At 52.3% G+C, this 21,596-nt stretch overlaps 2 protein-coding genes across 4 annotated transcripts; both read right to left on the reverse strand.

The window, feature by feature from the left end:
* Positions 1–335: 335 nt before the first annotated feature.
* SETDB1 (SET domain bifurcated histone lysine methyltransferase 1) lies at positions 336–19,012 on the reverse strand. Of its 3 annotated transcripts, XM_052796956.1 has the most exons (22): positions 18,843–19,012; positions 17,118–17,340; positions 16,608–16,780; positions 16,070–16,107; positions 15,840–15,939; positions 15,248–15,415; positions 14,755–14,956; positions 13,391–13,464; positions 12,823–13,013; positions 11,779–11,908; positions 11,259–11,397; positions 8,593–8,751; positions 7,280–7,882; positions 6,900–7,016; positions 6,422–6,591; positions 4,880–5,496; positions 4,198–4,226; positions 3,790–3,922; positions 2,907–3,072; positions 2,215–2,426; positions 1,666–1,754; positions 338–1,072 (listed from the first exon to the last, which is right to left on the reverse strand). In XM_052796956.1, the coding sequence occupies exons 2-22, from the start codon at positions 17,327–17,329 to the stop codon at positions 955–957; spliced, it is 3,840 nt and encodes a 1,279-aa protein (XP_052652916.1). In that variant the 5' UTR covers positions 17,330–17,340; positions 18,843–19,012; the 3' UTR covers positions 338–954. The 3 variants fall into 3 exon arrangements, with proteins under 3 accessions (XP_052652917.1, XP_052652916.1, XP_052652918.1); XM_052796957.1 differs by lacking the exons at positions 13,391–13,464; positions 14,755–14,956; positions 15,248–15,415; ... (3 more) ...; positions 17,118–17,340; positions 18,843–19,012 and adding an exon at positions 13,115–13,339 and having other exon boundaries at positions 336–1,072; XM_052796958.1 differs by lacking the exons at positions 338–1,072; positions 1,666–1,754; positions 2,215–2,426; ... (6 more) ...; positions 7,280–7,882; positions 8,593–8,751 and adding an exon at positions 9,707–10,897 and having other exon boundaries at positions 18,843–18,987.
* A 654-nt stretch (positions 19,013–19,666) lies between these two features.
* Positions 19,667–21,294, reverse strand: CTXND2 (cortexin domain containing 2). Its single transcript, XM_052796979.1, has 2 exons — positions 21,134–21,294; positions 19,667–20,169 (listed from the first exon to the last, which is right to left on the reverse strand). Exons 1-2 carry the CDS (start codon positions 21,214–21,216, stop codon positions 19,944–19,946), a joined length of 309 nt encoding a protein of 102 aa, XP_052652939.1. The 5' UTR covers positions 21,217–21,294; the 3' UTR covers positions 19,667–19,943.
* Between the last annotated feature and the right edge of the window lie 302 nt (positions 21,295–21,596).

The following is a 21,596-nucleotide window of genomic DNA, read 5'->3' on the forward strand; positions in this document are numbered from 1 at the left end:
GAGGGTGGGAGAAGGCAACTGCCATCAAATCTGCCTACATAGCAAGGGAAGTTCAACCAGCTTCTCTTTAGTTTTAACAAGTGGAGGATTTCATGAGTATTTGTTTTGCTAGAAGGAAGGAAAGGTGAAAATGCCTGTGGGACCTTGTTACCCTCCCTGTGCCACTGCACATCTTAACCTGCCTGGGCCCATCTGCCTCTGGCAGTTTTCCTGCAAGCCCTGTGGAAACAAGGATGAAGGAAGTGGTTAAATCCTGCTCTTTCAAGGGTGTTGGCTGTGTCTGAAGTTCAGAGCTTTTTTTTTTTTTAATAGAAAAACATACTTTATTGCTTTTTAACAATGAAAAGATTCTTTACAACATATCACAGTTGAAGACTTTTTTTTTCCCCACTTAAATTTATGTCACTGCTATAAGCCCAGTATGAGTAGACCAATCTGGATTTACCTCCGCTACCCTCGCTCCCTCCCAGTCCTATCCCAAGGCTGCATGGACATCAACAGCTCAGTCCCAACTGTGAAGCACTTCACTGAAGTCTTGGTGAAGTGTTTCCTGCTGGAAAACTGGCAGCAATGCCCAGGGCTTTGTGTCTTAAATTTGATGGAGAGCTGGAAGAGAGCAGGAACAGCTGCTTGTCAAGGGCTCAGGCAGGTAACGGCTTCGCTAATGGCCTTTCCAGCGGTGCTGAGGGAGAGAAGCAAAGCTCACAGCATCAGGTTTGGGCACCACCCCCCCACCGCAGCGGTCACACATGTGCTAGGTTACGTTTCTGTTCTGTGTCCATCTGCCGCTGTAATTTTCAAGTGACCAGGAGAACTCAAAGCCGCTGTGCTCAGCTTCGTAACAGTTACTATTAAACAACCACCTCTTGGGAAGAAACTTTACCCTCACAAAGGGAAAATCAGCACCAAGCCTGTGGTCAAGAGGGAGCTGGTAGGAGCATCAGGTGGGTGGGCTCACAGCAGCCGCCCTCGGCACTCGACAGCCCCGCAGCAGCACAGCAGCTGTTTGCCTTCCACGCTGCCCACTTCGTAGTTGTAATCCCACGTCAGCTCTGTGCCAGCTCGTATCCTCCTGGGAAGTAAAAAAGAAAGCACGGGATGGGAGAAGAGGCCATTGTGAAAAGGAGGATAAGCTGGCCCTCCTGCCTGCATAGAGCAACGCTTACTTATGACCTCTCTGGACAGGGCAGCACAGTCCAGCTTCCCCTGGGGCAAGGGTGGAGCAGCCAGCGCAGCTGCCTGTGGCTCCACAGCGAGCAAAGGGACAAAGTTCCCTGATGGATCACTCCCGTGGGGCTTCACAGAGGAGATGCCACACTCGCGGTGCCCAAGAGGCACGTAGCAGGGATTCACCACCGCCCCGCAGTGCCTGCAAGGTTTGCGACTCGAACAAGCTGGGCAGCCGGCTGCTCCGTGCTTAGCTCTCCCCTTTGGAAAGGTCTAAAACTGGTGCAAATTGCACCAGAATCTCCAGCACAGAAGAGAGGTCCTCACCCAACTCATCTCCAGGCTTCTCCCCGCTCAGGCTGGTGTGAAACCAGGGACTGAGGTTACCAAGAGTAGGAAACGCCCAGCCCGGACCAGTTGCGCAGCCCCGGACCAAGGAGCTGGGTCCAACCAAGCCCCGTGAATGGGCAGCCCTTCCCCAAGTGCACCAGGACTCACTTGCTGGCGAAGAAGGCGACCCAGGGGAAGCGGAGATCGTGCGTGTCCACAAAAACGTTCTGCACAAAGAGGTTAGGAATGCAGCTGTGCTGTAAGGGGAGCGGAGACAAACACAGTAAGCAAGTTCCTGTGTGGGGAGGGATGCAAACCAGCCAGCAATAAACACAAGCCTTTATGAACAAGCACCATTCCCGATTTGTCCGCTGCATCCAGCGTAAGCCTGCTGAAACAGGACACACTCCCTCCCCTGCCTGCACAACCAGGGATGAGTCATAAGATCCACGCTCACAAAGGTAACGGTCACTGGAAGGACTGACTTAGCCATCATCCTGCTTACCACATCACGGGGCCAGAGCAGCTGCCCCATTTCACTCCGGGGGAGTGGATCATCCTCCCCGTCCTGCTCTTTTCCCCCTTTTTTTACTGTATTTATCTAGTCTTGGGTAGGAACAGGCCCGCTGAAAGGACAGGTCACCCCAAATATGTCCTTTTCTTCTCAGCTGCCAAGGGCCATTCCCCTTTCATCCCCTGCCAAGGGCAGTGACTCACATTGAGGTATCGGCCCAGGTTCCCTTCCAGCTTGGCATCGATGATATAACAGGACTCCTCTCCGTCGTAGAACTGGCGGGTGGTTCTGCGGACGGGTGCGCTCTCGCCCTTGTCGGCTGCTGCCATGTTGGTTGATTTGATGGCGATCCCGTGAGTGGATTTCAGGGCAAAGCCTCGGGTGGACTTCACTGCCACCTGCCTCTTCACAGGACCTGCCACAAGAGAGGAGCAAACACTGCCGCATTCTCTCTGCATCTTCCAGAAGAAGAACCTCACAGTAGTGCTGCTGCCCCACGATGCTCTCTTCTTTCACACAGGGGTAATAAACCCCTTAGGGATGCAGCTCAGATCTAAAATACCACCCTGGGATGGCTCCTGGGAATCTTCCAGCTCTCCGCTCGACCCAGCGAAGCCTGGAGACCCACAATAAGCCTCACAGTTGGTTTTTTTTTAGATACCCACAAATCTCTAGTACTTGAGGACTGGGTTTTGCAGTTATGTCTCAAACAGCACTTGGGGAAGCTTCAGACCTTGGTCCTTAGGCAAAGCTCAGAGGTGCTTGGAGCAGGATGCACCATGTTCACAGCTGCTATGTCCTCATCAGCCCTTCTTGGTGGTTTCTGGCCAAAATTTCTTGCTGTACTTCTGTACTTTCCACCTTCAGCCCTTGTTCCTCCCCCAGCTGTCCTCACCTGACCCAGATGAGGGGTTTTTCTTGTCGTCCCCTTCCTCCTCCTCGGAGCCCGAGGAAATGGTCTGGATGTCATCACTGTCGTTGGTAGTGCCCTGGGCCTGCCCCACCACCGGCTGCCCGTTCTCCCCCTCGCTGTCTGTGCTGCTCGACAGGGTCAACACATCCTGTAGAAAGGCATTAACAGCTCCTGAGTGCAGCTTGGATCAGGGGAGAGCATTGCTTCATCGCTCTCCAAGCGATGCTCAGGGGTCCCTTTTTCCCCAGTAGTATTTTGCTCTCTTCTAGCAGAGGACCTCTGTCCCCCAGGAAGCCCTTTTGAAGTGGATCACACATGTGGACACTGCGATCAGAGCTGGAACTGGACAGAAACCCCATCTCGCAGGCCAATGTCTGAAATAGCAGTGGGGTTTCAGGGGGCTGGTTAGTCCTGCAGCACCCAGACTGCCAGAGACTCATGAGCCTGCACCATTAGGTGCTCTGGGTTTCACAAGGAAGGGAGAAGATCCCAAAAATCAAAGACCGTCCCCCAGGATAGCTTCCTAGACCTGGCTCTGCTGAGCAAGGGGTGCCTAGTGTGCTGGTATGTGAACCAAGGTGCTACATCCCATTATAACACATGGCCCAAACCCCATGCTGTCCTCTTTTTTTTTGGGCTTTCAGAACCATGAAAGACCCCCACTGTCTGAAGAAAATCAACTGCTCCCCCAGGAAATCACAACTACGAACCACAAGCCCTGCGCTGGTGCTCAACTGGGAATGAAAGTGGCATATAAACAACCCAAAGTAAGGTTCAAGGTCTTCATCAAACCAGTTTGGTGTTGAGGCAGAGCCAGGCCCACCCCTCCCAGCCCATGTCTGAAGCCCGAAGGATCACCACTTACATCTGTGGGGGGCTGTGGGGCAAGAGAATGCCGTCTGCTCTGCAGCAGGGCGGTCTTGCTCGTCGGCCTGCGGATCCCTTCCAGTTTGGGAGGGCTCGGGTTGTAGCCATACATCCTTCCCAAGTCGCTTAGCCTGTGGGGTAAGGATGAGAGCGGGTCATGCTTGCATCTCCAGGGAGATTGTCTGCAGGCCAGGCAGAGAGAGAGGAAAGCTGAGAGCTGGACAAGACTGCCATCAGCTCCAAGCGTTTAATTTGCCATTGGGGCACAGCCCAAACCCTTGCAACCTCCCAGTTTACTCTGGCAGTGGCATTAATAGAGCTGAGGGGCAGCCCTAGAGTTGCAGCAATTCATTCAGAATGATATTTGGAAATAAAAAGCAGGAAAATACAATTTAAGGAACCTTACCCAGGAATTTTGGTTGGATCTTCAGGTTCCTGCGGAGGGGAAAAGTACAGATTAAAATCTCTCCCTTTTGGAGCACTTTCAGCGCTTCTGTGGAAATGCTCCCCAAACACCAGCCCGGGAGTGAGAGGCCAGGCGTCCCCACTGCTCAGTGTGACACCCAGTCCAGGGGGTGCTCCAGAAGGGCCAAGTTATGACCACAGGTCTCCCACCCTCCACATCCCACACAGTGGGTCTCCAAGTCCCCTCTCCAGAGCAGGGGGTGGACAGAGACCACCTCCATCTCCCTGCTGTCCCCAGCCCTGTCTGAGCCCTCTCCACACCACCGCAGGTACCCCCGGCAGGCGGTGGCTCCCTCTCTCAGGGCTGCACAGGCACATAGCACCCAGGGCAGGAGGGATTTTAGCTCAGCTCATGCTGAGCAACTTCTTTGTAGTCTCTTGTGCCACAACTTCCCTCAGGAAGGGGAAAGGCACCTCCTTACCCCGCCACAGTGGGCAAAGGCCAAGTAAGCAGGGCAAGGGGACACCACACAGCACCATGGTCCACCTAGTCATGTTGTATGGGTAGAAAAGCCATTCCAGCAAGAGCACGGCTGAGGAGCACCTCTGTGTCTCCGTTTCCTCATCCACGCCCCCAGGGCAGGGGGCAATACTCATCTGCCAGTCCCACAGCCCTCCCTTACATCTTTCTTCAATGCCTTTGACTCTCCATCCAGGTCACCCGGGGCAGCAGCACAGGCTTTCTCTCTCTCACATGGGAGCTCTGTTTTGCTGGCCTTGGCTTCGCCGCTTTCACTCATCTTGAAGGAGGAGGCACTGTCATTGTCCTGGAAGCTGTCAGACATGCTGTTGGAGCTCAGCCACGAGGCCACTTTGTTCTTGGAGGTCTCCTCCGACACCGGCAGCTTACAGGAGGCAGCCACCGCCATCTCATCGTGGCTGATTTGCCGGGTGAGCCCTGAGTCCTTGGAGGCTGTCTCCGACAGCCCATTCTCCTTCTGGCCCCGGGTCTGCCGTCGCGTGGCATAGCTGCGCCATACTGAGCTGGTGCTGAAGTCCTCGTCCTTGCAGAAGTTGTCGTCAGAGCTGTCCTCATTGGACTCCTCCTGCTCCTCAGTGCCTGTGTTGTCCTCCTCTTCGTCCTTGAGGTCCACCCCGCTGCTGTCAGAAGAGCATTTTGCGTCGCTCTCATAGCCCTCCTTGAAGTTCTCCACGCTCTCAATGTGATCCAGGTTTGCAAAATACTCGTCACCCATCTCTAACCCCTCTTTGTCGGCAAAGTCATCCGTGAGGATTTTCCCTGGGGGGGGGAATAGAAAACTAAGTGTGAGTTTTCCGTGATGACATTCCTATCCCATAAATTTTATCCTCCCCAAAGGCTCCTTGAGGAGCAAACAGGACTGACACCAACTTATTCCAAAGCTGGGCTGGGAAAGGACAATGTATTACCCTGATACTCGAGCTAATGAAAATCTGAAGCAGGTTTGATCTAAAGGCTGATCTAAAGTGGGCCCTTGCTAACATCTAGGCTTCCAGCAAGGAAATCTTTCAACAGCAATTCAAATAGAGTGACTGCTTTTCCTCTGAAGGGCTCGAGGTGAGGGTGTAGCGCAGAGGCAATATTAAGGGCAAGAAACCAGGGCACCAGAACTCAGGCAATGCCCATGGTTAGTTTCATTTCAGAATTAACACAACCATACTGCGCAACTTCTGCATTTTATTGGTTTGTGCCGATGCACCAGCAACTGGTTTGATGTAAACAGGAAGCAGGTATCTGTTGATTCATCCTCAGTGTGCAGAAACAGGTTTGGGGATCTGAGCACTTCTCTGGACACTGGCACTGCAGACACAGATTTCTGCAGCATCTTGTTTCAGAGTTGAGCAAGGGAGGGGCATCAATCAGGAAATCAAAGTGCTGCAAGTTTACCATCTAAGTCTTCACTTTCCTGTCCCCTTAATGAGCACAGGAAGAGCTTCACACCCATTCTGCTGGGTTTTGCATTTTGCAATAAACAAAGCCTAGATCTCAGGCCTGACACAAGCTTGACACAACCAGATCTTTTCAAATACTTATTCCCCCCACCCTTAACCAAAACAAAGCAGATTCATATCTGAGTATATGTGACCACTGGGAAGAGCACTGGCTCAACAGAGGCTTTTCATTCACAGCACCTGTTTCAAAACTAAGAGGCTTCTACCTGCTTTTCAGCAGGGTGAGATCCTACCTGCGTAAATGCAGACAAAAGAGCCTTTAGCAATATCATCGAGGCAGCGAATGCCCCAGCCTTTGTTCTGCGTCTTGAATAACTGCAGGCGGACTTGGAGCCCGTGTTGGACCAAGCGGTTGGTGCACATGTTAATGTTGCACTTGCACCTCTTGTTACACTCGTAAACTCTGAAAGAAACAACAGTGACATCTTCCTTGATAAAGCAATATCCCAAGACTTGGTGTTATACCAGTAATGATGCAAAGGGACTTGCAGCAGTGACTTAAAGCTCAGCAGAACAGGGAAAGCGTAGTTGCCAGGTATTACGGTAATGCACAGAGATCCCGGGCCACACATTAGCAGATGGATCAAGAACAGAGGCAGGTTTTCAGTATCTGCACTTAGCTCTGGGAAATACTGCCTCTCTGATAGCATCAGAGGCCAAGTTTCTGGGGCTGGTATTTGTAAGGGAAGGAGAAGACGCAGCTTTACTTACCCTGTTGGGAGGCATTCTTCCAGCCTTTTGTGCTGGTATCCTGAATTGGGGTTGATCTGCCCGCCCGGGGTGCAGCCAGTCGCTTGGACTGTCAGCTGGTGACAGGCACATTTTGATCTAGAGACACACACAGAAAAACCCACCCATGCCCCAGAAGTTAGTTTTACACACCGGTTTTGCAGAAAGGAAAAGAAAGCTCAACTTTCTGCATGCGTATATGCAGAGATGGGCACACAGGGCTTGACTTGGAGTCAAACCTGCAACCGACCAGAGCTGCGTGGGCTTATAGTCCAGAGCAGATCCACCTTGGGCTGTTATCAGGGCAGGCAGTGTGCCGTCCCCCACCCTCCAGGCTCAGCAACACACAAGGGGTCACCTACTTGTCTCTGCAGCCATCTTTGCAATCGCAGCCCACGAGGAACTCCCAGCTGGTGTTAATGTAAACCCCTTTGCCAGGGATGCGTTCTTTGCTGTAGGCCACCTGCGGAGGCGGGGTGTTATCGATCTCGTTGACACAGGACAGCGGCACGTCCTCCCTGCCCTTGGTAATGTCTGCGATGTAGTAGTAGGGTTTGTAGGGCTGGAACTTGCGATCCACCAGCACATACGGGTCCAGGCAGAACATCTCCAGGAACAGAAAGTCACAGTCCGTCTCAAAAAGGTAGCGTTCGATCTCCTGCATGGTTCTCAGGCACAGCCCACAGGGCGTCTTGTAGAGGACGTGGAAGCCCATCTTGCGGTTAACCCGTCGGCGGGCTGTCATCCGTCGGAAGTCGTAGAGCAGCGGGATGAGCAGGGGGTTCTTGCTGCGGTACTGATCGCTGCGGATGGGACGGACGCGGGACAGGCAGGTGTAGCTGCAGACGTGCGGCAGGTAGAAGAGTTTCTCCAGCGGGGCTCGGTAAGAGGGCTCGTTGGGCACGCGGTCCATCATGCCGTGGAAGGCCTGCGCTGTGCCACTGCCTGCCTGGCAACTGGAGAGCCTGTTACAGGAAAAGAGATACACTGAGCAACTGCGGCTTAAGGAAGAGTGGTGCTTTCTCCTCAAACTGCAAAGGGATTTTAGGCCCTTAATTCCTATCAAAGCAGGTGCTAGTTACACACTGGGACACTGTTGGCTTTGCTGCTTAGTCCAATTAGACACAAATCCCAACATCCCTGGGGAGCAAGCCTGGGCAGGCCCCAAAGGGAGTGTTACCAGCAGCAGAGAACACAAAAAAACCCCCAAATCAGAACTAGGGAAGCAAAAAGAAGTGCAAGCTGGTTGTGGTCTCAGAACTGGGATCAACAGCTTCTGTGCTGTGCATCGATTGCCACAAAGCAACCACTGTGGAAAAGCCACCTGCAGATTGATGTTAATAGCAGCTTCCCCCTGACCCTGGAAAGCCTGTAGTAACAGGAGTCCTCTAAAAACAAGCAGGATCAGAGGCTTTGGCCAGGGTCCCACTGGGGTAAGTTCTGGTCAGAACTGATAAGAGACCCTCCAAGCAAAATCCACCAACAAAACGTAACAAACAGTTGTCTGGGAGGGAGAACAAGGCAAGAGGAAGACAAATGCTCAGGACGTAACAAGCTGGCAAATAAAGGTGTCAGTCCATAACAAAATAGACCTGCACTAAACCAAACAAGCCCCAAATCTGTACCAGCATCCCAAACTCTCACAAGGATGCAGGGATGAACAAGCTTTGCTTACCGATGCTGCTGGGATGCACCAGTCCTTCCCGCCGGAGGTGTATCACTTAGGACAGGTGAAGAAGGTGATGACTGCCCAGAGCCTACGGAGCCAGGACGGAAGGAAGTGCTTTTCTTGGCCACTTGCTTTCTTGACTGGGCCAGCTGACTGTCAGAGCATCTGCACAAGGGAAGAAAGGAGGCGATTTGCAAGATGCATATGCTCACACAACTGGTAGGATTTAGACAGACAGGGGCAGTCAAAATAACATTCCCCCGCAGAAGTCAGCAACAGCGCCCCATCCAAGAGAAGCCAAGCAGATTTTTTCCTAACGAGTGTGAAAATCAGCTCATTTCTGACTCCTTGTGCTACAGTGATCCCGCAACAACCCCAACCAAATGCCAGAACTCAGCTACATTTAAAAGTAAGTCCTGACATACTGCTATTTGGAAGCGAGGCATGGGAGTGGGAGAGAGTGTAATGATGATGTCCAAGGCCTTCACTTCAGGAAGCCAGACAAACCAGTACATGAAAAAACCTCTGCAACAGCAGAAACAAGAGTTTACAGAGGCTCAATCAGTGCAACAGTACTGAGCAGTGGGAGGAACAAGAAGTACAGAGGAGTCTCTTCTCCATAGCAAGTAACAAGATAAGATTGTACAAGGGAATGTAATAACATCACTGACAAAAGGGCTGTGAGGGGCTCCCAAACACCTCTGCAGCCCAACGCACAGCATTGGGAAGGTGGGAGGCACCTGGAAGACTCTGCCCTCACATTCTGAGAAAACAATAATGGAGGTTTTCAATCCATTTATACCGACTAAACAGAAGAACACCCCAAACCAGCCACTGTTTTTCCCGCAAGTGGAAGAACGTAACTTATGTTATCAGGGCAGAAAGGGAGGAGACAGTGACAGCAGGAGGGGGCAATTGTTTCTGCAAACATCTGCCTTAAAAGCAAGGTGTTAACACACACTTCAAAATTCAAGAGCAAGAGAAAAAAGCTTCCATCAGCGGGCTTTAAACAGGCAGAAATGGCCAACAGCAGCTCCCTGGCACCTGGAACTTGAAAGTGAGACTAGAGAGGGAAGAATACTGGGCCTTCCTCAGAGTAAACAAAACACCAGAGTGAAGAAACCATTCTCCCAGTTTTAATAAGCTAAAACCAATGTGTTTTTAACCCAACAATATTCGTGGAACAGCAGGGACATGGATATAGTACACTGCCTTCAGTCAATGTTAAAAAACAGTTGTCTTTAAGCAGTTCACTATTTAACAGCAGGGCAGGGAAACGGCTGTAGTGTCTGCTTGCATTAGACCTGAAAACAAGATCCTAAAGTCAAAGCTTCTGTGGGGACTGTTAAATGGAAAAGGAGAGATTCAGCAGCCAGCGAGACTGCAGGCTGGCTGATTGCTGCAGTCCAACTTTATTGTCTTCATGCCGTGTCATTGCACATCCTTCCTACACCCTCGACAGCTCAGGGTGCCCTAGTGTTAGGGCAACAGCCCAGCTCTTCCTCTGTTCACAAGTGGGGCCCTAGACTGACGGCAGAGGAGCCAGTGTTGCATTTCTCATGCTGGAGCAGACCTCCTTCAGCATCGGCCTCTCTTCTCGGGTATGTAAGAGATAAGGAACAAGGCTATTATGGCTTCAATTCTCAAGTCTTGGTCAGAATGGCACAGGAGGAGCATTTCCAAGTCAGCACCCGCATCCAGGGGCACAATGGGTCATACTACACTGGTACTTGGGAGAGGAACCCCCTCTGAGACTGGAGGCTGGGGGCAGGCAGGGCTTCTTAGACACTGCTACACCTAGAGAGCATCCGGTGAATAAAGATTTACTTGCTGCACAGGTTCCTTACAGCTAGGACATCTCCTTTCTCCCGTTTGCCCATGTGACAAGGCACAGTCACAGCAGAAGACATGCTGGCAGGGGGCCAGGCGTCCACAAATTCGGATGGGAAATCCACAGTGATGACAGAACTGAACCGCGGCAGCATCTCTCTCCCCTAGAGAGTTATTAAAGTCCCTGAGCCCGTGCCCAGGTACCCTGGTGTTCTCCAACATGCTCCCTTCATCGCAAGGCCGAGTTCCTCCTTCATCCAGGCCTCCTTCAGCACTAGCCCACACCTCCGAAAACGTCCCGCTTGGGCCCCTGGTGGCAGGAGGCATGTGTGCGACTTGGTCGTGGCTTAGCTTTACCAGGCTTGGTCCGTGACCACTGAGACCAACCACTGATCCTGAGTTCTCAGTGCCTCGTAAGTCATTGAGGTCTGCGAGCAGGTCAGTCCAAGTGGAGGAATACAAGGCAGCCGGGGGCCAGTGCCTGGATCGTGACACGAGGGAGCAATTCAGATTTTCAGAAGAGAAGGAGCAAACGTTCTAACTCGGAAATAAATCAAGCGCGAAGCTTCAGCCCTGAGTAAGAACATGGCATTTGGCTCAGGGGGTGCTGGGCTGTCAGCTCTCCCGCCCCCAATTACTCATCCAGCAGCCTTTATCTATAGTTTCCCCCAGAAGCATGACTAAAACTGATTTGTGTAACCAGGAAACAAGCCTAGTCATGGAGGAAACCTGCACCTGAGGATTCCTCTACACAGAAAGGGTGGTGCCTGAAAAAGCTGAGCACTGGAGATGAAACGCAAAGGAGGTAGTGGTGGAAGCAGAGAATGGACTCAAGTACTTACTCCATCTCAGCAGGCTGTGGAGAAACGGACTGTGCAGCCAGCGAGGCCGCCTGCATTTGCTCTAAAGGTTTGTACTGGGTACCAGCTCCTGTTAAATCTTGTGTATATTGTACTACAGGCCCTTTGCTCCTGACAGCACCTAGTGGGGAAGGGGAGAAAGCAAAGTATCAACAGGAAAAGCCTCCACCATCAGCCAAAGTTTCTTGCACTAGCCACAAAATATTGATTTAGCCGCTGAAGGCAACCAGAACAGAGGTATTTGCAGTTAACACTGGGTCACTGGCTGAGCTCTGAGTCACAGCCAGTCACCCCAAACAGATTCTGGCTGCTTCACACAACTGCAGTCTGGTTTTGTGGCATCTTTATGCCAGGAGAAAAAGCCTACTGTAAATCTTAAATCTCCAGGAGTTCTGCTAAAAAAACCCCACCAAAACCCAAAACAACCCACCCGCCCCCGCCAACCCACAATGCGTTCATTCAAATTCCAGGATACAAATTAAAACAAAAAGATGCCACATACCAACATTGGGACGAGTCCTTGCTTGTCCACTTTGCTTCTTTTCTTGGGTGGAGGCTGTGGAAGTTTTCATGCTGAACATGGGCTCAAGGCGTGTGGAACCTCGGTAAATCCACTCACAACGTTTGTCATCCTGCAGTAAGGAGAAGGCAACGCTCACAGCACCTACAGCAAGAACTTCCAGGGGTACCATACAAGCCTGGGAGACAGCAGTGTGCTTTTACGGTGAGCAGAATCAAATGGAAAGGAGGCAAAGCATTGACCTGAAGGCTCTTGAAAGACCATGCAGCCAAGAGAGGACAAAGGCAGTAATTCATCGTATCTGGGGGAACACTGAATACAAACCGAATCTAGAAAGAGGTCCAATACCAAGACCTCAAACCTCAAACACAGTTCTATTCTTAGCCCAACAACTGACTAACGAGGCACTGTTGGAGAAACCAGACTCCCTCACGGGACAAGCTAACTCCTCAGCACAAACTGAATCTGCTCTAAGACAGGGAGGTTAAATTTGCAAGCACACAATGTCTTCCGCAGCCCCAGTGGCCAAGCAGTTATCTAGACAGGAAGGCAGCCAAGCGGGCACAGATACTAATGTCTGCTCCCTTTCTGCAATTTGTACAATATGAGCAAGCCGACTATCGCAGCTTCTGCTCAGTTTCTCTCCTGCTTCTCAAACGAGCACTTGTATTTGGACAGTAGACATGGCTAGGTGTTTACATCAAGAAAGGGACCAGGATAGAATGATGATGCAGGTGAAGGATTTTGCTTCTTATTCATCTACCACTTTAAAGTTTCACACGTGAAATGCTTTAAAAGGCTTTTGAAGCTTTTGTCATGCAAGTGGAAGAGTCTCACCATCACATCAGCACACAGTAGAAATTGGCAGTCTACCTACTAAGCAAAATACCTGCTTGCTCCAGGACCCTGTCTGACATTAGCAAGGAAACTGGACTTGATCAGCCCAACAGAGTCAGCCCCCCCCCGCCTCCAACTCAAATTTAAGCCCGTCTTCCCTCTCTAATGGGAGAAAGGAAATTGCCCTACCAGGAAAAGGATTTTGACCAGACTGCCATCCACTTCTTCCACTCTGGATTTCCACCAGGTCCCTTCCCACTCTGTTTTGATCAGTTGGCCATTCTTCAGCAGCACCATGGGACGGTTGGGGTAGGCCGTGATGTACTCCTCAATGAAATCACGACAGGAAACATCCTCTATGTCTTCCCAGGTCTTTTTCACTGTTCAGAAAAGGATGGATGGGAGAAAGGGAAGAGGAGGAAAGACTCTTACAAAGAGAATCTTTAATTCTTTTTTAAAGAGATCCCAGATGGATTTTTACCTAAGAACAATAAAGCAGCAATGCCGAGTGGCCAGATTTTTGGTGGTAGGGCATCCAGCCATGTTAATGCACCCAGAGTGCAAGAAGTCACAGCACACTCACTCTGCCAGTAATAAACCACTACTTCCTCCAGCTTCATATGCAAATGTCTACAGGCACAGCACTGGAGAGGACACGCAGTCTGTCCCCTGTCTTTTGAGCCAGGCTCTGTCATATACCCAAAGGCTCTCCATACAATTTCAGCATCAGGACGCAGGAGGGGCAGAGATCACTCACGTGGCCTGCAGATCGGGTACAGCTCCCACTCCTTGACATACGAAGCGTAGCCATCATCAAAGAAGATCAGGAACCTGGTGAACAGCAGCGTTGGAAGTTGGAATTAGAAATGCAGCTGAATAAAATGCAGCTTCACATCATATAATGGAAGTGGAGCACCCCTCCTGTTTCTCCTGCCAGTCCCAAAGGCCCTCAAATCATACAGTGGGTGAAGACAGAATGAAGCAATCGCTTCTGCCAGGAGATTATGAGCTTTGCAGTACCACCACTTCCCTCGGTTCTTTCAGAACAGCTCTCCCCCAGCCCTGAGCTATCCCTGTGCTCCCAAAGACAAGAGAGGCTGCCCAAAGGCTTCCCAGCAGCATAGCACAGCCAGGCCCTCTTTCCTCAGCTCCAGATTCCATCTGTGCCTCAGCCACAGGAGGTAAGGGAAGAAAAAAGACAGTTTTTAATTGCTCCTAATCTCTGCTAGAAAAGACCTTTTTGGAACCTTTGGGACAAAGCAGCAGCAGAGGCTGCACACTGTGACTTGAACAGCAGCACAGGGAGGGAGCTGTGGGACACCTCCAGGGCTCCACCTGCAGACAGGAGAGAGTCCCAGTGCCTGTGGGGGCCGGGAGCTCAGAAGGCGATACCCACAAGGCTGGATATGGCACCTGCTTAGCGCTGCGTGCCTCTGAATAACAACTTCAGGATATGGAACCGTATAAAGGTTGCATTATGAGAGATCAGCATTACAGCCAGCCTAGCCAGGAGGAGTAAATTTGCAATACGAGTAATAAATGCAGTTCATTTTCAGTTACTAAACGTGTATCAGATAGAACTTGATGCAATTAGGCATTTACGGCAGATCCACATTCGAAACAAACAGGGTGATTATACCCTTTATGAATCTTCCCAGAAAGATCACAAGCCGAAACCACAACATCGAAGCAGCCCTGCCCCTTATTTATATGTGACTGAAAATGCTGCTTTAGACCTGCTGTTTCTTCTCCTTAAGCGCTTTGGCAACACTCCTAGCCCTAAATGCTTCTAGGGCTCATATTTCCTAACACTAAGTTTTATGCCTTGAGCAGTGCAGACTTACATTTGTATGATAATTTGAATGAATTACCAGATATAATTTCTGACTCAGGGACATGAGTAATAGAATGGAAGCTCCACCCAGAGCTTTCAGAGATAAGAAAGACTGAAGAAACAACATTCAAAGCTATGTCCCTGGAAAGGGCAAAAAAGAATTTAGGTCCCACAATACCAAATACACCAATATACCTTTTTTCTTTTCTTTTTTTCCTAAAAACAAAACAAACAAACAAAAAGAAAAAAAGAAGAGAGAGGGGTACATGACTACAGAGAATTAATACCTGTCTTTATTCTTCACGTTTGGGGTTTCAGCCACAATGCCAGCATACAGCCAAACCTGATTCCCATCTTTGTATTTTGCCACAACCCTGCTGCCAACATAGTGTTTCTCAGGCGAGGGGTGATAGTCATAAGCGATGTGATTGCCAGAAAGCAAACTCTTCCCTTTATTGTCAAATTTCACTTTGTACTTCTTTCCAGCACCTGAAAGACATTTCAACACGGCAAGATAAATCAAGCCAGGTGATTTCATACAAGAAGTCCGATACCCTATACCATTCTGATCCAAGTTCAGAACTTATTTGAAAGCCTTTCAGAAATTAATTTGGAAGGTGAAATATTATAGTGGAGATGTGTTGCTTTCACAACTCTTTCCAGGTGACACTAGGTGCTCTGACACGGGAGGGGACCTGCTCTAAGCCTGATCAACATTACCCACCCAAAGCTCAGTGAAAGCCACAAGCACTGAGTCACAGCATCAAGCACGGGACATACCGACGGTCTGGATTGCAATTAGAGTTCCTTTGTGCCACGTTTTGGTTCTTTTCTTGCCCAGGATCCTCATGCCAACGTTCAGATCACCGTCATTGCTGAGATCACTCCCAGCTGCTGCAGGGCCAACGGGCTGCAGGGTACCAGGAGCTTCCTGAGGGGTTTGTGCATCTACCCAAGGAACAACAATAAAAGGTAAGTTAGAAATTGCCCAAAGGCTCCCTCTCCTATGTACGCAATTGGAAGAATGCGTCGGACCTGAGACAGGAGGCGTTCTTGCTTTCCTTTACCTCAGTCAGCTTAAGTGCCTCGGTTTTACTGGATGGAGTAATCAGCAAGTGAGGTTTAAACAACATTAAAAAGCTTTCATGGTATGGAAACTGCACCACTTGTATCTGCTTTTGGAAAGGCCTTAAGAAAAATAGGAATTTGGAGTCAATATATCCTAATGGGTCTTTCCAGCAGGGAAACAGAATAGTTATTTTCTTTTTCAGAAAGAAAACCACCGGGTGTAAGATGCAGACAGGACCAAGGTAAGGGCACACACAGGCACCAGCCCACGTCAGTCACCCCCAGGAAGCTCTCATAATCTGACCTTTTTGTGCATCCTGGGCATTTGTTTTCTTGTTCACGGCATCCATAAATTTCTGAACATCCTGGGCAGACTTTCTCATTGCAGCCATGGCCTCCCGCAGCTGAAGGGAAGGAAAGAGAAAGAAAATATGAAGAACCGTTTCTTTTTTGCACCAAATACAATGCTGTCCTAAGTGTTCCAGTAAAACCCTGCTTCAGAAGTACACTGTAGTCAGGTGTTTTCCAACTCACCAGAGTCTGATCCTTTGCAATTCTGGGACTACTATCGCCTGTGATTAAAGAGAAAAAAAGTAGTTTAAAACATCTTGGGGAGGAAAAAACCCATCCTAGTTAAGTCACCGAAAGAAGAGGGAACAGAGAAAAGCATCCATTCAAAAACCTCCTCTGTCCCTGTCAAGAAATCAGCTCAAGCAAGGCTTTTACTAAGCCACCCTTTCTAGATGCACAACACGCTGCACGGGCAGCTTCCCTGCAGGGGCAGCATTTGATGGGGACAACAGTCAGGCAGGTGGCAAAACGGAGAAGTCCCACTTTGGGACTCCAGGAACCGCACAATAGTTAGGGGCCCTGGCAGACCATGCAAGCGGCGATGTTCCTCACGAGCTAACGGCATTTCCTACCTGATCCTCTCCTGCTTATGGACCAGTGTAGCTTATGGCCAACTTTACAATATCCTTATTGTGATCCCTCTCATTCCCATGCTCCTCCAGGACACGCTCAGATCTCCATCCCTCCCCTCAGTACCATGTGGTGCAATGAGATACTGAACTGTGTTTCCAGCCTGAATCGATACTCATGACATCATCGTCGTCCTCATCTGGGATCTCAATCACTTCCATGGGCTTGGCAGCCAAGTCCTCGTCCTCAGAACTGCTCTCACGGTACTGGAGGCCCAGCTTGGAGTACAGATCCTTCACCAACATCTCGCATTTATCAATGGCTCTGGGGAAAAAAAGGAGAAGGGCAGAAACAGGAAAAGACAAGGTGAGCCCAGCTGTACATCCCACAATACTGCAGAAAGAAATAGGAACCGACCGCTGGGGAGCTGCTAATTAAATACAACCATGATGAGGTGAGGGAAGAGTATTCACATGAAGGATTTAAAACCACAGGGGAGTAATTTTAATTATCCCTCAATAACCACACACAAATGAACCGATGCAGAATCACAGCGTCAGTCTACACTGAAGGGAAATGGGCAGCACTCATCAAATGATCTCCCCCTCCTCTGCTCTGAGGCCCAACTCTGACACGTGGCTGCGATTCCAAGCGCACCCACCTTGAAGCATCATCAAAGAGCCGGTCAACGCGAGCCACCTCTTCTTCCTTCTGTTTCACGCACATTTCCAGCTCCTCCAGCTGCTGCTTCCTCTGCTTCACGCACTCAAACTTCTCCAGCTCTTTGTCGATGATATCCTGGAGCTCCTCCATGGAGATTCCCAGCTCCTCCATCACTTCTTGCTGCAGCTCTTTGATCTCCTGGGAATCCATTTCTGCTGCACCTGACACCACAAAGACGTGAGAAAAGGCTGGTGAAACCCTATTGCTGTAGCCCATCCCCTGAGGCACAGCGCTCGCAAGAACATACGCTCAATTTTTTGAAAGCTAGTCAGGAAGAAAACATTATATATGTTGTTAAGATAACATCACAAGGAGCCAAAAATAACCAAAGTGCAAGCAAACTCATTCCAGGACAACCAGGGATTCCTGACATCTCCTCCGATCTCTGCACAGACTCTCCAAACCCACTGAATGCCGGAGACTTACACTTCACCACCTCAGTGCCATTTCCTCCGCAAAATCTGTGGAGCAGTTCCCAACCCTCTGCCTTGCCTGGGAGGAGAACCATGCCGATGCCTCTCCCAATCTGTCCCACAACTTCACCTTCAGGCAGCAGCCCAGAAGAGCTCCTGTCCTCCCCTGCCTATGGTGTTTAAGGAACGTTATAACATCCAGCCCCAAGGATGGCCCCAGCTGTTTCCTCTATCCAGGCCTGCAGACCCTGCATCTCCCTTTGAGCTGGGCGTGGCGATAATACATCCGGTCTCCATGACTTTGAAGTCTGTCCCCTGTCAGCACCACTTACAGACACCTTCCTCCTTCCCACAGTGCTCCCCACTCTCACCTCTCCCTTCAGTCTCCCTGTCTGTACTAAGCACACCCTCGTCTCCAGCTCCCCCCTCACCTCCTGCTCCTCTGCCAGCCCTGGTCCCACACCCCCCTCCTCTCTCCCGTCACCCTGCTCCAGCACCGTTCAGCTCCCCCTGCCCACATTTCTCTCCCAGCTGCACCCAGGCCACCCCTGGCCACAACCCCACACACTTTCCTCCAGCCCTACAGATGCAAAGACAGCCCACAGCCCACCGACACCTCCCAGTTGCACTCCCATCCCAGTGACCGCCTGCCCCCTGCCAAACGCACCCCCATCACCCAAACAGCCACTGTCAGCACCCCACCCCAGTGCCACCACAGCCCCCCTGCAACCCCGAACCCCCATCAACCTCTCCAGTCCCCCACTCCTAATGCTCTTACGCTCTCTCTTACACCCTATAACTCCCTTATATTTGCAAGTTTCCATCAACCCCTCGGCCTATAGAAGTCCCTGCCCCACAGCCCCGCCGCCTGCACCTCAAAACAAACCCCACACCTTACGCGTGGGGACCTCCTCACGCTCTCTTCTCACCCCAACCGTCCCCCCCACAAAGTCCTCACCCCAATTCCTCCTGCCCCACAGCCCCCTCCTCACCTCAGTGTTCCCCCCCGCTCCCCCTCACCTCCCTGCCCGCACCCTCCTGCCCCACATCGCCCTCCTCACCCCAAAACCGCCACGCAGTCCCCCAACACCTCCCACCCCACGATCCCCTGCCCCACAGACCCCTCTTTACCCCCCACGTCCCCTCACAGCCCCCCCCACTCCCCCCCTGCCCCACAGCCCCCCTCATCCCCGCTGTCCCCCAGCCCAGTTCCCCTCCCCCACAGCCCCCCTCGGGCAGGCCGCACTCACCGAGGCCCGGGGCTCGCCGCGACCCCGGTTCTTGGGGAGAAGGAGGAGAAAAGAGGGGGAAAGGGGGGGTGCGTGTGTGTGCTCCAAGCCGGAAGCTGCCAAACGTTACTTCCGGTATCAGCAGCCTCCACCCCCCCGAGGAGCCCGATTCTCCCCTACCATCCGGCACGACGGCGCATGCGCAGTACCGCGCATGCACGAGGGGCGGGCCGCTACCGCCTCTCCGCGGGGCTGGCCGAGGCGCATGCGCGGAGGGGGGTGGGGTGGAGCCGGGAGCCCTTAAAGGGGCAGCCCCCGGGAAAGGCGCAGTGCTGCCACCTATAGGAGGGCCGGGGGGGGACCTGAGGGGGCCAGGTAGAGCCTGAGGGGCCGAATAGGCCCGAGGGGTGCTGGGGGCCCAGAAGTGATGGGGTGCTCGGGGAGGATGAGTGGGCCCTGGAGGAACTGGTGGCTCTGAGGTGATGGGGCCTGGGTGGGCCCTGGGGGACTCTGGGGTGCTGGGGGATGATAGGGAGCTCTGAGGGTCCTGGGGGGCTCTGGGGTGCTGGGGGCAATGGAGAGCTCTGAGGGCGCTGGGGGCCCCTGGGGTGATGGGGGTGATGGAGAGCTCTGAGGGTGCTGAGGGGGGCCCTGGGGGGCAATGGAGAGCTCTGAGGGTTCTGGGGGGGGCCTGGGGTGCTGGAGAGCTCTGAAGGTGCTGGCGGGAGCCCTGGGGGGCAATGGGGAGCTCTGTGGGTCCTGTGGGGTGATGGAGAGCTCTGAGGGTCCTGGGGAGGAGCCCTGGGGTGCTGGGGGCAAATAATGAGCTCTGAGGGTCCGGGAGGGGGGGCAGGGCTGAGGTGCTGGGGGTGATGGAGAGCTCTGAGGGTACTGGGGGGCTTTGGGGGGCGATGGGCAGCTCTAGGGGTCCTGGGTCCTCCACAGTGCTGGAGGGACCTGGGGTGCTGGGTGGTTCTGGGGGGACTGGGAGATCTGCAGTGCTGGGGGTGCTGGGGGACTGGGGGTTGTTGGAGGTCCCTGGGCTGCCCTGGAGCACCCTGTGGTGAGGGAGGGCTGTGGGGTATGCTGGGGAGCTGTGGTCCCTGGGGGTGTCGGGGGTCCTCAGTTGATCTGCTCCTCTTCCCAGGTGGAGGTAGGGATGGCACTGTAAGGATCCACGATGAGCTTGGCGCACCGCACCATCATGGCCAGGAGGAAGAGGCACATGAGCACCACAAAGGCCATGGCAAAGCCCTTGTCCACGTCGACTGCCGGCGGCACCGTGGCGTTCTCCATGCAGGCGGCCCTCAGGTGCGCGGCCCCGAGCACCCGGCTGCCACTGCCATGCCTGTGGGGCGGAGACGGGTGGGATTCACAGGGGCTAAGTGTTTCGCAGGTCAGGGGAAGTACTAGGGGGCTGTCAAAAGCAGCCAAAATGGCGAAATCGTGGCCTTGAAACCCCTCCACTCCTTGTCGTGGCTGTCGGTTGCGGCGCGGGGGACAGGCAGTGTCTTCCCATCCTTGTCCCAGGTGCCCTCCCCACAGGGATCTTCACTGTCTCACCCTGCCACCCTGTCCAGCTTCCCTTCCCTGCCCAGCCTCCTCCTTTCCCAGGAAAAAGCAGGTTAAAATACCCCTATTAAGTTGGGTTTTTTTTTCCACAGGACCCCAGACTCCCTGCTGTGTTAGGTGCAATGAGTGCACCAGGGCTTGGCTGACCCCCAGCAAAACGAACGCTGGCTGAGGTTAGAAGCAGGACAGGAGGAAAAACCGCTGGTAAGCAAACAGGGGTGGAAAAGCGGGTTTTCTCGTTGCTGAAGAGAGATATTTGTGGCAGCAGACGGATAATTAGATTTGTACAAGGTTGGAGGAGAAGTGGAGGCTTGTTGAGTGGCGCCAGGAGAGCCACGTGGACCAAGCTGCGTGTATAGAGGCATATGCCTATATTTTTTTTTTTTCAATGTGTTTATAAAGCTAACATATGCTCCAGGAGCAAATGACCACAGCCCTAACTACGCCAAGGACAGCAGATAAATCAACAGGACCAAGTCCTGCAGCACCCAGAGATTGCGGGAAGCCCCTGGGTCTCGGCCCTGTCCCATGTGTGCCGACTGGGGCAGCTCCTTACCTCCCTGTGGGCAGACGGACAAACGGACGCTGTGCCCCTCTCCCTGCCCCGCTGTCCCTGGCTCCCTTGCTGTCCCTGTGCCTGCCGTCACCGGGACTTCATGAATACTGCAGGAATGCGGCGGCGTCACCTTTCAGATGCTCCCAGTAACGGGGAGAAACAATCTGGCAGATTAAATTCTCACCTGCTATTTCCAGCACCCCCTTTGCCCGGCGGGTAAAGGCTCCAGGGTCCCTTCATGGGTCTTGCAGGGCCCGGTGGGGGCATGGGGTGAACTAGGGAGCATTGAGAAGGATTTATCGCCAAAATGCAGCAGGAGCCAGGTCCTCCCCACCCTGCGAGATAATTTAGAGCTGGTCCTTGGCTCATTTCCGACTAAACTGGGGAAAACTCTTTGAAACTGCGACACTTTGGGCTTTGAACGGAGCCGCCCATTTGGCTCTTGCAAAACAGCCTCGCAACAAGCCCCAAAACAGTTTAAACACCGCAGAAATCCCGCTCCTCCCTCGGGTTTCTTTATTTCCACCCCCCCAACAGGAAAAAGGATCACCGTGAGAAAGAGGATTATTTTACGGCGAAGCTTTGCCACCCCTGTGAGTGCCCCCAGGCAGACAGGGGGTGGTTTTTCTGGTGATTTTTTTTGGCAA

Source organism: Harpia harpyja, chromosome 9, assembly GCF_026419915.1.
Source record: "Harpia harpyja isolate bHarHar1 chromosome 9, bHarHar1 primary haplotype, whole genome shotgun sequence".
In the NCBI taxonomy this organism is placed as follows: Eukaryota; Metazoa; Chordata; class Aves; order Accipitriformes; family Accipitridae; genus Harpia; species Harpia harpyja.